This window comes from Lithobates pipiens, unplaced genomic scaffold, assembly GCF_037356315.1.
Source record: "Lithobates pipiens isolate NorthernLeopardFrog02 unplaced genomic scaffold, aLitPip1_a1.2 Scaffold_16, whole genome shotgun sequence".
Classification (NCBI taxonomy): domain Eukaryota; kingdom Metazoa; phylum Chordata; class Amphibia; order Anura; family Ranidae; genus Lithobates; species Lithobates pipiens.
In genome coordinates this window covers 627,563,638-627,580,345 of record NW_027507748.1, presented here as the reverse complement: position 1 = coordinate 627,580,345, position 16,708 = coordinate 627,563,638, and the positions used below count along the sequence as shown (strand labels likewise).

General features: G+C 42.9%; 1 protein-coding gene across 2 annotated transcripts in view; it reads left to right on the top strand.

Moving 5' to 3' along the window:
- The window catches only part of CCDC169 (coiled-coil domain containing 169), a 75,249-nt gene extending 59,249 nt beyond the window's left edge, over positions 1 to 16,000 (top strand). Inside the window, exons 7-8 of one of the 2 annotated variants that reach the window (XM_077484147.1) lie at positions 4,765 to 4,841; positions 15,261 to 16,000. In XM_077484147.1, the coding sequence (XP_077340273.1) occupies positions 4,765 to 4,841; positions 15,261 to 15,363 (180 nt within the window). In that variant the 3' untranslated portion in view covers positions 15,364 to 16,000. The remainder of the gene's footprint in view (positions 1 to 4,764; positions 4,842 to 15,260) is intronic. The other variant, XM_077484148.1, reaches the window with a different exon arrangement.
- The last annotated feature ends 708 nt before the right edge of the window (positions 16,001 to 16,708 follow it).

The following is a 16,708-nucleotide window of genomic DNA, read 5'->3' as shown; positions in this document are numbered from 1 at the left end:
TGATTGTTATACACCAATAAATACAGTATTCTGTATTTTATACTAATTTCGTCTAGGAAATGTAATAGGGAGGAATACTCAGTCCTGTGGCAACTGGCATTACTTTTTGCTTTCACCCTGGAATTTATGCAGGCCCTTTTGTTATCCATATACAATGCAGTGAGATGGCTGCCTGTCCTGCATTGTATGCAAGGACATGGATTAGCAAGTAACGGGAGGGGACTCCCCCCCCCCCCCCCGGCCCACCACGCCACCTACCACCTCTTGCCCAGTCTCTCGTCCCACTAGGAGACCCGAGTGACCAGCTGGCACGTTCACCGGCTGGCCAGAGACCCAAAAAAAGCTGAAATTGGCTTTGATAGGGCCTTGGGTTTGGTAACCCAGAAGCGACGTCATGACATCACTTTTGGTTTACTCTGGAACCAATGGCACAAGTTTTCACAAATCGAAAGTATTCAAAAATGCTGATCTTGGAGTTTTGAATGTAACGTAGAGTACCTGTCACGTGCCTATTGCTGTCAAAGGGATGTTAAAATGTGATTTAAAATAAGTGTAGCGGTACCCCCATGGGGCTGCTGGGTTGTTCTATTTCCCACTGGCCATCCCGACGCTCAGGTCTACCCTTCCCTCTGACACCTTGGGTTCCATATTCACAGTAAAGATCACACTCAGTTGTAATTAAAGAATATGATAAGTTTACTGGAAAAGATTTCGTTGCTCAGGGGAACACCTCTCTGATTTAGTAATACAACAAATAAGTACAGTGAAGGTATTGTCAAAGGTTGATATAAACATACTCTAAACAATTGACATATATGGACGCGTCTCCAAGTGGGACTAATGCTCAGGGTAATAAGATATTGACCCTGGGCACCTTCCCACTTCCAGCACGACCGTGCAAACACTATACAAGGTTTTTAGACACAACACAGTATAATGGCTCAAGAGTTCTCCCCTGAGGTATAATGCAGTCCTTTGCATGTAACTGTGACACCAAATTCCCCCAGTGAAGATATAGTCTCTGGTCTTCTTTCTTCTGCTAGCTATTATACTGCAGTGTTTCTAATCCAAATGTTTGATAGGTAATAAAGTGACATAAAGTGAATGGTGACAGCAATTCAGGTTATGAAACACATAATTGTCTGTAATTGTCTCCAGTGAAAGCACACTCAAGTCGTCAGTCAGTACCTAGTGGAGTATAAGCTTTGAGGCCTGGTTGGACTTAGTTCACTTAAATGAGACCCTTGCTGTGGAACTGCAGATCTCAGCAGCACTGCGCGGTTAGTCTAAGTGTGTAAAGTGCTGTATATAACTTCTGGGCAACAGCCCTCTCACCTCACCAGGCCTGGACAACTGGATGCCTCCCCTCCGATAGTCTCTGTCCTGCTGCCAGCCAGCTCCATCACACTGCACCGCTCCTCAAGATGACCGGGAGCCTCGCTTGGCTCCATCAGGTGTTCTGGATCAAAGACCCAATCACACAGCTTCTCCAGCACACCGTGGGAAGGCACTCTCAGTGGCTGCTGTTCTGCTCTGCACAACGCAGGCCGCGCTCTCTGGAACACTCCCTCACAGATCACTGTAGGCAGGCCACCTGTCCAGAAGAGGAAGAAAATAGCCGTGCCGGGCCTTTTCTAACCTACCAAGCATGCAGTTCAGCCACTCAGTGTTCATGGGTAGATGAGTGGGCATTGTGGGTGAGTGAGTCCTTTCACAAAGTAAAAAATTAAGTCACTTCCTGCTTAGCTGTTATGTGCAAGTTAAACTAGTCTTTTTCTATTGCATACCAGTAGAGGGAGCCAAATACCAATCTAACAGCATGATCTTGCTTTATAACATTGCCTGGTAAGGAATCACAGCTCTACATAAGAAAAATAAATTGCAATAAATAAGAAAAAATAATAATTTTAAGTGCCCCATCCCTCCACGCTCACTCGCAAAAGCGAGTGCATATGTAAGTCGCGCTCACATATGTAAGAAATTTTCAACCACAGGTTTAGAAGATATTAATTTTACCTACAGGTAAGCCTTATTATAGGCTTGCCTATAGGTAAAAATACAAGAAAAATGTAGACAACTACTTTAAGTGTTTTTATCTTACCTGTATGTGTTTGTTGCTTACAGCTAATATTATGATCACTGCTACCCAGATGTTCTTTTATATGAATATTGGTAATAAGCTCTGCATGGTTTGAGATTACCAGGTCCAGCAGAGCGTCATTCCTAGTCGGGGCCTTAATAAACTGGACCATACAATTGTCTTGTAATTGGTTTATACATTTTTGCTCTTTAACTGTCCCAGCAGTGCCATTACTCTAGTCAATTTCCATGTAGTTAAAATACCCCATTATTATCACTGTCCCAGCCCTTGCAACCCTTTCCATCTGTGCAAGGAGCTGAGTCTACACCTCCTCATTAAAACTGGGAGGTCTATAACAAACTCCAATGATAACCTTTGTAGTACGCACACCCATGTACAGTTCCACTCATAATTTTAGCTTTAGCCTCATCACACTCTCCATAAATTAGGGTCTTTTTCACACTCACTTTGTGATCACTTCTCACATAGAGACAGACACCACCACCACCCCCCCCCCCCCCCCTCCGTTTTACCCTGTCTTTCCGAAAGAGAGCATACCCAGGAATATTAATAGCCCAGTCATGAGAAGAATTAAGCCAAGATTCAGCAATACCAATTAGATCAGAGTTCTCCTCGTGCACCAGAGCTTCCAACTCACCTATTTTGCTTGGCAGACTTCTGGCATTGGTGTAAAAACACTTTAATTCATTGTCACATTTTGCAAATGTATGTTGCATCTTTTTTATTTTAGTACAAATAGTACCATTTCCAATAGTTGTTTGTAACATAGGAACCTTCATATCATCTGCCATATCCCTCCCCCCATCTTTCCCCATTCCACCCACCAATAGGGGCTGATCCCTGTGTAACCTGTCTGTCCCATTATAATCGAATTTATCCTCCCCCCACAATCCTAGTTTAAGTACTCCTCCAGCTTTCCCATAAACCTCTCCCCCAGCATAGTAGACTCCCTTCCATTTAGGTGCAAACCATCTTTAGCATAAAGGTTGCACCCCAATGAAAAGACAGCCCAGTGCTCTAAAAACCCAAATCCCTCCTTCTTACACCAGCCATGCGTTCAGCTCTCTAATCTCCCCCTGTCTCTCCTGTGTTGTGTATGGCACAGGCAATATTTCAGAGAATATCACCTTGAAGGTCCATCCCTTCAACTTGCAGGCTAGTTCTTTAAATTGGTTCTTAAGGAGCCTCCACCTTCCAAATATTCGGTCATTGATTCCAACATACCAAGACAGCTGGGTCATGCCCAGCACCCCCCCCCCCCAGTAATTTATCAACCCGGTCCACCACATGCCGAACCCTGGCACCATACGGTTGAGGCGTTCCTACAATGTTGGGTTAGAAGGATGTTGAACAAGGTTAGAATTGTTACAAGCTTCTTATGCCGTGTACACACGGGTGGACTGTATGGCGTACTTAGTCCGTCGAAACACATTTCAGCGGACAGTCCGCTCGTGTGTGGGCTTCAGCGGACTTTTTCAGCGTGCAGTCCGGCGTACTAAGAATTTCGGATTTTTCGAAATTCTGTCCGTCGTACTTTGGTTTCAGCGGACAATCCGCTCGTCAGTATGCTAGTTCGGCGGACTAAGAATGGCGCATGCCCAGAAAGGATTTACACGGCGGAAGGGTGCTTTGCTGTGTATTGGACTTCCTATTTCTAGTCCCGTCGTACGTGCTGTACACGTCATCGCGCAAGCTTTCGTCGGACTGTTTGGGTATCCGTGTGTTGAAAAAGTCCGTTCAGTGGAAAGTATGACGGACTGTCCGTCGGATTGTATGACGGACTAAGTACGCCATACAGTCCGCTCGTGTGTACGCGGCATTAGAATGGTGAAAGTTATCTAGAGCATGTGAGGCAACTGATTAATGTATTCTGTACCACCTGTACAGCTACACAAGCCATTAAGCATTACAGTAGTACCGACAAATGTGGGTCTTTGAATAGCAGGAAAGCCATTTTGCATAAGATGAACGCCAAGATAAAAAATATATTCAATCAGCAGGTAGACTTCCCACTGTGTGAATTTAAATACTAAAATTTTGACGTTTGACTAGGGTGTATCTTTAATGCATCTCCTAAATTTGTGGCTGTCTCTCTATCTGATTTCTCTGAAGGAAACATGAAAACAAGTGCATGGGAAACATTTTAGCTCCGGGTACCACCTCTATATTTTAAGCTGTCTTTGCTCTTTACATAGTGTAGCAAACAGCAGGATAGCTTGCAAGTCACCAGAAAGCTTGCCACCAGTGTCTACATACATCACTAGAATGACATTTTAATAGGTTCATGCGTTTTCTACTGATACAGCTGCCAGGTATTGATGTGATCTTGTTTTCATATATTAACTATGAGACTTTATATTTCTTATTTCTCACTCTTTCTTCTGCTTCATTAGATAATACACTTATATCAAATCTGGAATCCTATTTCATCCTTTGATCCTAAATCATTAAAGGTTTAACTCAGCCAGAGGCTGGATTTATGAAAAAATCTGAATTGTTTTTTTCCTCTGGAATCCTTGCTAAAAGTCTGACTAGGTGAAACATTGTTTCTGAATATTTATGTTTAATATTCAGAATATTTACTGTGACATAAAGATATAAACTGAGCGATGTGTCTGTCCTCCTTGGGCTTGCAGTAATCTTACTTTTAATTTTAATTGCAGACCTCGGTTATACAGGATGCTGTTAAGAAACAGCCAGCTGATGCAGTACATGTCACCAGGGAAAATCCAAGCAATAAGTATGTCGGTTCTTCTTTTTTTTTTTTTTTTTTTTTACCACAGGTCCCATTAAAGGAATGGGTCATTTATAAACATGAGAATGACATAAAGGCAGTAAATCTTTGCCCCCCCCCCATAAAATAGTTTTACAGATTGTATTCCTGCCAGTAGAGTGGCAGTAAAAAAGGAAGTATGGCCAAAGAGGTGAAGCAAGTGGGGAACCCTAACTTCAGCGACTCCTAGGGGGGTAGTGCTACAGTTGTTCAATATCAAAGTGGCTCTAAGCTTTGAATGTTGTGTTTGCCCACACATGAGCAGAGTATTAATACAGTAGGTCCAGCCTGACAGTGACGATACTAGTATTCATTACATAAACCAGGTACTTTTGGTGCTAGTCATATGGAGACTTCCTGGCCAGTTGTATACCTTTGTGGTTATTGGGGTCCTTTAAAAGCCACCAAAGGCTAATCATTTAGAAAATCTTCCAGAGCTCTTTAATTGATGGGAGTCATTGACCAACCTCAGTGTCACTGCTTAGAATTCAGTGCAATTAATGCCATCAGGATACCCAAGCCCGGAGTCAAAAAAAGCCCCGATGCCACAAAGTAAAATTTCAGTGCTGCCGATATATAATTTATTTATTTTCTAAATTATACAAAAATACAGACTGATTTTATATAGTTCTGATTTTGATGTATTCTCAAGCACAGGATCCAGTTGCTATCATGTATGATGTTCTCAGGTGGACATTATTCTTTTCTGCATGGAGAGATTTCAATAGAACATTTTTTCTTTCATGTGAACAGGGATATAGTACAGCCTAGGAGTTTAAATGGTCTATTAAAAGCTAGTTTTATTGCAGGTCTGTTGTAGTTTAATCTACTATTGAAAAGTAAAGCCCCTGAGCAGAATGTCAGCTCAGGAATGATTGAGAGGATTTACAGAACAGGGGACCATAGAAGTGACCCGAGATGGATTTAGAGGGGGAAAGGTGCTTAGGAATCATTGTCTGGTTCACAGAACACATACAGTATATTAATGTATGTTTAGTGGCTGATAATATTCATAATAAGCTGTGGTGAAAATTTGGCGATTAGTTTACATTATAAAAGGGAAAGTAGAGCTTCCTAACTATTTGATTGTAATCTGTTTATAGGTTTTCTTTTCATAGTACAAAGAAAGTACAAAGGGATAACAGGTATCTGAACAATTAACATACCGTTAATAAGTCGCGTAAAGAAAGAGAACATATCAGAGATAGGAAACAAGGTCAAATTTCACATCGATATGACTGTTGGTGAGGGATATCCTTACATAATACAAGAACATTAGTCGTATTAACAAGACGTATGTATAAATGCAAATGATGTAGAGAAATCACAAACAGACCGGGCTTCTTGTCTGGTTAAGATTAAAAAGGAATCATCATAATATTCCGGCACTGTGTACTATATTTAAGCGGCATCTAGTGATCATGAACCATGTACCTAGGGGTCTCAAAAACTGGTCGATACAGGAACTGAACCAGAAAGAAAAGGAAGATGAAAGAAGGGGTGGGAGGGAGCGTAGAGGACAGTCAAGGTGGCCTCATCCCAGACCTCAATCATCCATAGACAAATATTGTATACAGGGTTGCTATGTCTTATCGAATTTAGCTTGGTTGTTGTAGATGGTGCAAGTCATCTTATCATTAATCATGATCCAGTTTAATTTTTGTTTGACATTTGTCAAATGTAACTATTGACTGGTTCCAACAATGTGCAATGGCTATCCTAGTGGCCAGGATCATATAGGAAATCAAGCATGTGTTGTATTTAGATAGACCCCTATTATTTTTAAAAGAGAGCATTCTCTGGGGTTCTGACAAGATTCATGTCTGTAAGTGAACGGATAAAATTACACACTCCGATCCAAAACTTGGTCACCTTGGGATACCGCCACCAAATATGTGCCATTGTACCTACCTGGCCACAGTGTCTTAAACACCAGGAGGGGGCTTGCAAATTCATCTTGGCAATCCTCAATGGAACCATCAGATGACACCATCCTAATGGTGTCTTATAGTTAGATTCCACTAAGCCCACATTCACATTGGGCTGATTCAGCAGCTATTGGCAGCAATGGCACCATCCGAATCAGTGCAACACCGACTTTGGGGAGCCGTACCGATTCCCAAAAGTAGTTCCTTTACTGCTTTTGGCAACTTCAGGCACGATTTGGATAGACATCTGTGCATGAACCAGCACAGATATCTGTCAAATTCCCCTAGAAGTCGGACTGCATTGCCGTTTTGAAATCGTGCGAGTTCAGCTGAACCCACGTGATTTCTAACCCGCATCAGTGTGAACCTGGGCTTAGGCTGTGTTAATCAACATTTTAGAAAGGTTATTAATTGTTTCATGCCATTCTGGGAGTTCCCAAGAAATGATGAGGTCTCTTTCCCTGTGTTCTATGTAGGTCAGTGCCTGACCTCACAAATGCGCTTATGGAAGAATGTTCAAACATTCCCATAGACACACTCCTAAAACTTGTGGATAACCTTCCCTTCCTCAAATATGAAGTGATTTGATTATATTGAAATAGTTTTGAGGGAGGTAGTTGTAATGTAGATTTGTAGTATGTCATAAGTAAAATCCAGTTAAGCTTCCACTATATAAGCTGGAGGCACACACTTGCTTACTGTATAAGGTGAGCATATGGAAGGGTTGAAGCCCCTGTCACTTTTTTTTTCCCTATATGTCCCATTAGGGAGTTTTTTCCTCGTCTTGTTATGACAGCTTAAATTGTTCCCAAGAAATGATGAGGTCTCTTTCCCTGTTTTCTATGTAGGTGGGGCTTGTGTGCAGGGTCAGTAAGATAGCTGCACTATATTACCAAAAGTATTGGGACACCTGCCTTTACACACACATGAACTTTAATGGCATCCCAGTCTTAGTCTGTAGGGTTCAATATTGAGTTGGCCCACCCTTTGAAGCTATAACAGCTTCAACTCTTCTAGGAAGGCTGTTCACAAGGTTTAGGAGTGAGTCTATGGGAATGTTTGACCATTCTTCCAGAAGCGCATTTGTGAGGTCAGGTGCTGATGTTGAGGCGAAGACCTGGCTTGCAGTCTCCGCTCTAATTCATCCCAAAGGTTTTCTATCGGGTTGAGGACAGGAGTCTATGCAGGCCAGTCAAGTTCCTCCACCCCAAACTCTCTCATCCACACTATATTGCCAAACATTTAGGGATACCCCTCCAAATCATTTGGTGGAGGGAGGATTATAGTGCGGGGTTGTTTTTCAGGGGTTGAGCTTGGCCTAATAGCTCCAGTGAAGGGAACTCTTAAGGCCACAGCATACTAAGACATTTTGGACAATTTCATGCTCCCAACTTTGTGGGAACAGTTTGAAGATGGTCCCTTCTTGTTCCAACATAACGGCGCACCAGTGCACAAAGCAAAGTCCATAAAAACATGGATGAGCGCGTTTGGGGTGGAGGAACTTGACTGGCCTGCACCTCAACCCGATAGAACACCTTTGGGATGAATTAGAGCAGATACTGCGAGGTAGGCTTTCTTGTGCAACATCAGTGCCTGACCTCACAAATGCGCTTATGGAAGAATGGTCAAACATTCCCATAGACACACTCCTAAAACTTGGATAACCTTCCCTTCCTCAAATATGAAGTGATTTGATTATATTGAAATAGTTCTGAGGGAGGTAGTTGTAATGTAGATTTGTAGTATGTCATAAGTAAAATCCAGTTAAGCTTCCACTATATAAGCTGGAGGCACACACTTGCTTACCGTATACCCAAGGTGAGCATATGGAAGGGTTGAAGCCCCTGTCACTTTTTTTTCTGTCCTATGTGTCCCCTTAGGGAGTTTTTTCCTCACCTTGTTATAACAGCTTAAATTGTTGGATTCTCCTTTCAATCTGTGTAACAATGGTGACCAGGACAAATGATGGAGCGGGGGATGCTCCCAACACACACAGTAATAAAAATCATACAGAGGTTCTAATCCTTCCTAATTAAATGCCTTTAAAATTAGCTTTATATACTCTTTAACTGGGGTTTTTAACATTCAATTTACTTAACACTTTGAAGGTGCAAAATCTCCTTTATTGTCACAAATGGGACCCAGTTGGCACTTTAAGCCGGGCGGCACCAGGGCAAATGCCCAAGCCTCAGTCATTGTTTTGGGGCCCAAAAGAGTTGCACATTGGGGGCTGCCCCACAATGCCACTAGCATTAAGATAGCTGTAGTCCACAGGGAGCAGGCAAGGCGAGGATGCAGTCTGTATGGAGGAGAAGGCTGCAGCTAAGTAACAAGTTTGGAGTGGGAGTGGAAGTGGTAGCGCTGTCATCCCCGGAGCACGGATCGGATGTGGAGTGAGCTGACTCGCAGGTAGGTCCATCTCCCCAATGCGATGAATGCCTGTGGATTGTCTAATGAGGCGCCACTGATAGGCTGCACCGATGGGCACTGATGGGCACTGATGAGCTGCACTGATAGGCTGCACTGGTGGGCACTGATGAGATGGCACTAATCGGCACTGATGGACTGCACTGGTAGGCACTGATGAGTTGGCGCTGATGGACACTGATAAGCTTCACTGATCAGGGGGCATTGATGGGCACTGATAGGCTGCACTGATGGACCCTGATAGGTTGCACTGGTGTGCACTAATGAGGTGGCACTGATGGACACTGATGGGCACTGTTTGGCTGCACTGGTGGTACTGATGGACATTGTGAGGCTGCACTGGTGGGCACTGATGAGGTGGCACTGATGGGCACGGATAAGCGGCTCTGATGGGCACTGATGAGGTGGCACTGATGGGCACTGATCGGCTTCACTGGTGGGCATTGATGAGGTGGCACTGATGGACATTGAGGCTGCACTGGTGGGCACTGAGGTGGCACTGATGGATACTGAAGGGCACTGATGAGGCGGCACTGATGGACACTGATAGGCTGCACTGATGGACATTGATAGACTGCACTGATGGGCATTAATAAGGTGGCACTGATGGACACTAGCCTGTTCATGTTCTACCCTAGCCTGTCCATGTTCTACCCTAGCCTCTCCATGTACTGCCCTAGCCTGTCCATATATTGCCCTAGCCTGCCCTTGTACTGCCCCAGCCCACCCCTGTACAGCCCTATCCCAGTGGCATATCATCCATTGGTGCAACGTGTTCACTGCACACAGGCCCTGAGGGATGGGGGGCCCACTGCACCCATGGATGCCCTAGGCTGCCAAGATGGGGGATCGGTAACACGGTGGTATGTTATATAATTTTGCATATAGACAAGGTGCTGTTGCATGTAAATCTGACTTCCTGATGAAATTAATTTTAGTTTTAATTATCATGATATAAAATAATGAATGTGGGGGCCTTTTGGTGGGCGTGGTTTTTATTTTTTGGATCCAGGCAGCACAATGTCTTGGACCTGCCCTGGTTATTATCTTGTAAAAGTAGTGGTGATATAATTACTGTGCAGGTTGCAGAGCTGTGGAAGAGACCCAATGGGCCTAACCACTATAGGCTGCCTGCAGAAAATTACAGGAGGGCAGATCAAGGCCCAGTCACCCTGCAAAAGGAAAGAGAGCAGCAGTGAGCGGTCTTCTTTACAGGAGGTTTCACACTGGAACACTGCACAGATTTGGAAGAATTACACAAAGCACACCAAGATTCATGGAAGAATACACTTACCTTGCTTATGCTGGAGTTTAGCTTTAAGGAATGACCCTAAAATTCATGAAAATTGGTGCAGACAGAGTTTGCAAAAGTGTCTTGCGTATGTTCTAAAAGTGGTGAGGTGAGTGCCAAAGTCATGTGCATGTCTAGAACTTGTGCATTTGGTGCACACTGCCCCACTTTTTGAACGCATGCGAGACCCTTTTTACAAAATCTGTCCCTACCAGGGTCTCTCTCTCTGTATGCCAAATGTAAGATCCTTAATTAGCTCCACTTTTGTAAGATACCGTGGAGGAAATAATTCTATAATACCCTGCAGATTTTGTAAGCTTGCCCACTTACAAAGAAATAAAAGGTCTATAATTGTTATCATAGGTGTATTTATAATGATAGAAACATAATATCAACTAAAAATACAGAAAAACACATGATACAAATGTTATAAATTGAATTGTAGTTTAGTAAGTAAAATAAGTATTTGATTCTCTATCAACCAACAATAATGCTGGTTCCCACAGACTAGCTACAACAGGCATGGCCAATGTCTGGCCCGCGAGCCTGTTGGCGTTCGTCCGTTTCGTCCCTGTTCCCTCTGAGGCTGCAGATGGGCATTGATCAGGCTGCACTGATGGCTATGGTGAGGCTGCATTCATGGCTATGGTGAGGTTGCATTCATGGCAATGGTGAGGCTGCATTCATGGCTATGGTGAGGCTGCATTCATGGCAATGGTGAGGGTGCATTCATGGCAGTGGTGAGGCTGCATTCATGGCAGTGGTGAGGCTGCATTCATGGCAGTGGTGAGGCTGCATTCATGGCAATTGTGAGGCTACATTCATTTCAATGGTGAGGCTGCATTCATGGCAATGGTGAGGCTGCAGATGAGCACTGATTAGGCTGCATTGATGGGCTCTGACCCTTATTTTGCTTCACAGTTCTTTATTTACATTTTTTTTACATTTTTAAACGTTTTTTTCCTGAAACTTCCCTCTTAAAGTGAAGATGCGTGTTATATGCCTTTGCGTGTTGTACACCGATAAATACAGTATATACAAATAACACACCTGAGCCCATCCTTAGACTTTTCACTACACACTGCCACAAAGGCAAGAAAATTCTTGTTGGGTAGTGTATTCGTTAGCTTGGATTTCATTTCAATGGTTCAAAGAATGTCAGGCAAAATGGTCGGCCCTCATGTGGTACACAGATTAGTCCTGACAATTTAAAAAGGTGCTCCTTATGAAAACGCATTACGTGTATAAAAGATACCTGTCCCCAGATTCTCTTTCTTCCATTCAAACCTCACAATCATCGGCAAGGCCAAAGAGCTATCAAAGGATGTCAGGGACAAGATTGTAGACCTGCCCAAGGCTGGAATGGGCTACAAGACCATTAGCAAAAAGCTTGGTGAGAAGGAGACAACTGTTGGAGCGATTATTCACAAATGGAAGAAAAGCAAAATAACTCACTCACCCTTGGTCTGGAGCTCCATGCAATATTTTGCCTCATTTGGTAAGGATGATGATGAGAAAATGAGGGATTGGCCCATAACTACACAGGAGGAGCTTGCGAATAATTTCAAAGCAGTTGAGACCAAACAAACCATTGGTAGCACAATACGCTGCCATGGAATGAAATCCTGCAGCGCCCGCAAGGTCACCCGCCTGAAGAAGGCACATGTACAGGCCAGTCTGATGTTTGCCAATGAACATCTAAATGATTCAGAGAAGGATTTGGAGAAAGTGCTGTGGTCAGATGAGACCAAAATTTTGCTGTTTGGCATTAACTGGACTTGCTGTGTTTAGAGAAAGAAAAATGCTAACTATGACTAGAACACCATCCCTACAGTCAAGCACAGAGGTGGAAACATTATGCTTTGGGGCTGTTTCTCTGCTAAAGGTACAGGTCGACTTTGCCGCATTGAAGGGCCCATGAACCGGGTCATGTATTGTAAAATCTTGGATGAGAACCTTTTTCCCTCAGCCAGAAAACTGAAGATGGGTTGTGGATGGTCTTCCAGCATGACAAAGACAACAAAGGAGTGGCTCAAGAAGAAGCACATTAGGTCATGGAGTGGCCTAGTCAGTCTCCAGACCTTTATCCTATAGAAAAGTTATGGGAAGGGAGGGAGCTTAAGCTTTGAGTTGCCAAGCGACAGACAAGAAACTTTAAGGATTTAGAGAAGATCTGTAAAGAAGAGTGGACCAAAATCCCTCCTGAGATGTGTGCAAACCTGGTCACCAACTACAAGAAACATCTTGCCTCTGTGCTTGTCAGCAAGTATTTCTTCACCAAGTACTAAGTCATGTTTTGCTTGGGGATCAAATACTTATTTTACTCAATGAACTGCAACTCAGTTTATAAAAATTTGTATTGTGTGTTTTTTTTTCTGGGTTTTTGGTTGATATTCTGGCTCTATCATTTAAAATACACCTATGATAAAAATTATGGACCCTTCATTTCTTTGTAAGTGTGCAAATGTACAAAATCTGCAGGGGTTTAAATAATTTTCTCCACTGTATGAACTGTCAGTATTTTCCTTTGAATTTGATGCAGGCATTTCATCACAATGTAAAAGTGGCACAATTGATAACTACTCACAGTGATCCAGGTATATGCAATGCTGATCTAAGCTGAGATAAAGATCTCCCCACTGATTGAGGTGAAGGGAGCAGGCACCTATGCACCATTCAGGGGTTTACAAGCATCATTAGAGAAAGGAAGGAGCACCACTCACCAACTCAGTGCATAAATATGTGAATGAGTGTTGCCTCAGCCAGTGCCACTCTAGCCACCCAGCCACGCCCCCTGACATGTTTCCCTTTGCATGCCAGGGAGATCTCTGTGACCCAGCCCCGGTGTGCCGGGCGAAATATGTCAGTGGGTGGGACATGGAGTGGCACTGGCTGAAGCCACACTCATTCACATATTCATGCGCTGAGTCAGTGAGCAGTGCTCCTTCCTTTCTCTGATGACATTTTAAAACTTCATGAATTTGCCACAGGAGTTGCTGTCGGAGGCAAAAGTTTCACAGATGGTTCATGAATTTGGCGCAACACATTAACAAGTGGGATTAACGTAAGAAAAATGTGCAGCAGCCTTATTGAATTCCCTCTTTGTCTTGTAAAACTTGCACTACTTTCATTTAAAAAATGCATTTATTGTTTTATTAATGATGACAGGGCTGTATTCGTTTATGTCTTTTATATCTGCCTAGAGTCCAGCTTTAAAACATACATTTACTTAACAAAATGTAAAAAAATCGGCACAAGGGTATTATTTATCTTCAATGTGATGTGTTCCTTGTGCTACTGTGTACGCCCACTGCTGATGCTGTAATCGTCCTGTGTGGCAGGGGTTAATAGAATTTAGGGAGCTGTGCCAGGATCTCACCAAGAGTGCCCAACTATGCCTGCCCAGCTCCGCCATTCATACATGCCATACAGCTTTTATGAATAAATGTGATCCATGAATGGAGGGGGTGGACCTTTCAATCATCCGCCCATCCTCTGTTCATAGATTGTGTTGCTGTAGTAATGGTTTCTATGAATGGAGCAGCTGGGCAGAAAGGAAAGGCGTAGTTGGGCTCTCTTGGTGAGATCCTGTCACTGCTCCCCTCTCTACCAGAGGAGGAAGATTTATCCTAAACTGGGACACAACATCACAAGGATATTAAATTTACACATATTGCAATACATGTTTAAGCTGGTCAACTGCGTCAAAGTAATCCCTCTTTAGCCCGTCCTACTCTGCTTTGCCATTGCAAATGCTACTGTGGACACTATGCCAACCTGGGGCAAAAAAGACAAAATGGGGGAGAGCTACATGATTTAGGCCTGGCCACTGACCTGAAATACAATAGAAACAAGATTTACCTGTGCTCAGATCCCAATAGCTTGTCCATGCATATAATCTACCATGTGCTAAAGGGGTTTGACCACATATTAACACTAAAAATACTGCATTAATCCTCTGCACACTGCATTACCCTTTCAAGCAAACTTTGCAAAGTTGGCATAGTGTTCACAGTAGCATTTGCAGTGGCAAAACAGAGTAAGCCCTTGTACACACGGTAGGAAATTCCGATGGAAAATGTCCGACTGGACCATGTTGTCGGATAATCCGACCGTGTGTGGGCTCCATCGGACTTTTTCCGTCGGAGTGTCCGACCAACAAAGTTTGAGAGCTATATATAAAATTTTCTGACAACATGATCCGATCGTTTGTAGTGAATTCCGAACCGACAAAGTGCCACGCATGCTCAGATCAAATTACGAGACCAAAGCTATTTGCTACTAGCCGCAATATAGTCCCGTCCCAACCAACAAACGTCATCACATTCTGAACGATAGGATTTTCCGAAAACCTTGTCCTACCGTGTGTATGTAACACCAGTTTCGGACAAAATCCGTCTGAAAAAATCAGACGGATTTTGTTGTCGGAATGTCCGACCGTGTGTACAAGGGCTTAAGACTGTCTAAAGAGGGATTATCTGACATGTATTACATGTGAAGCAAATTGTTTTTAAGTAGAATAATTCTCAACCAGCTGTTTTGTATGTGTATATGTTTTATATTACAAAAGCAAAATGATTATCTAAAACCTGTATTTTTCTGGTCTCATCTTATAATGTCTCTGTGGCACGCAGCTGTCATTTTAAAAATGGCCACAGTTACATAAAGCTTTCCTCCATTAACGAGATGAAATATATGTTTTTATCCCATGCATAATAATGTTTTATTCCTTTTTTACAGAGTAATGTATAATGCATCCGTGAACCAAAGAATGTCTGAAAAAAAGAAAAAGCCAATTAAAAAGACTTTAAAAGTTTCTTCCAAAACAAACCTAAAACGGTGAAGCTAAGGAGTTGTTGGAGGCGTTTCATCAGATTTGGTGTCCCGTCAGAATGCGTAACGGAAGTGATGTTCCTTGCCGACATCTTGCTACACCCCGTACTCCTCCATAAGCAGAATACACTGATGCCGCATGCACACGATCTGAATTCTCGTCAGAAAAAGCTCTTTTGGTTTTCCAGATGGAATTCCGATGGAATTCCGCTCATGCTGTCTTGCCTACACACGGTCACACCAAATTATGATCTTCTAGAACGCGGTGACGTACAACACGTACGACGGGACTAGAGAAGACTAGAGAAGTTCAATAGCCAGTAGCCAATAGCTTCCATCTCATAGTTGAATCTGAGAATGCGTGATTTTTGGCGTGTCGGAATTGCATACACTCGATCGGAATTTCCAATAGAAAGTTTTTCTGTTGGGAAAATTGAGAACATGTTATCAATTTTTGTCTGACGGAAATCCAGACATCTAAATTCTGATGAAGCATACACATGGTCGCACTTTCCAATGAAAAGCTCTCATCGGCCTTTTTATGGCCGGAATTCCAATCGCGTGTACGCGGCCTTAGAAGGGGAGAAAGCGGATATCTTGTTACACCCACCGGAGTTTTGCATTTTACACTTATTTTTAAACAGTAACGTGAGTTTATATAGTAAAATACAGTACTAAGAATTCCATCTGACTGGTTAGATGTTGAATTTTAAAAGCAGCGGCAAGCCTTCTCATCTTATAGGTTTGCTAGTCTGACAGAAGTTTGCTGCTGTTAAAATTCATCATCTAACCAGTCAGATGGAGTTCTAAATACTGTATTTCACTATATAAACTCACTTTACTGTTAAAAATGAGTGTAAAATGCAAAACTCCGGTGGGTGTAACAAGATGTCCGCTTTCCCCTTCTCAGTGTATCCTTACTATGGAGGAGCGCGGGCTTTAGCAAGATGGTGGCGACGGAACGTCCGCTACACATTCTGACGGGTCGCCTAATCTGAAAAAACGGAGGCAATAATAACAGCTTTCTTCATATACTTTAACCAAGCGGCCCTTTGTTTCTTTCTATCGGAAAAGAACTTTCAAAATTTATGAAACACTAAGAAGATGTAGCAAATTTGCTATTTCCTAAATCCAGGGCATGTTGTCTGACCTTGCCAAGAACCATGTATCTACAACTGCTACTAAAGGCCCATCCTGCAAAGAACCCCGTACTCACAAAAGTTATTGTACACAGGTGGCACTGCTTTTCTTCCTTTCAGCAGGCAATCATTACCAAGGGATTAAGCACTGAAGCACAGGTCTTGTTCTTCCTTTGGAATGGATGGGTGATCTGTGTATATGATGGACCTCATTTT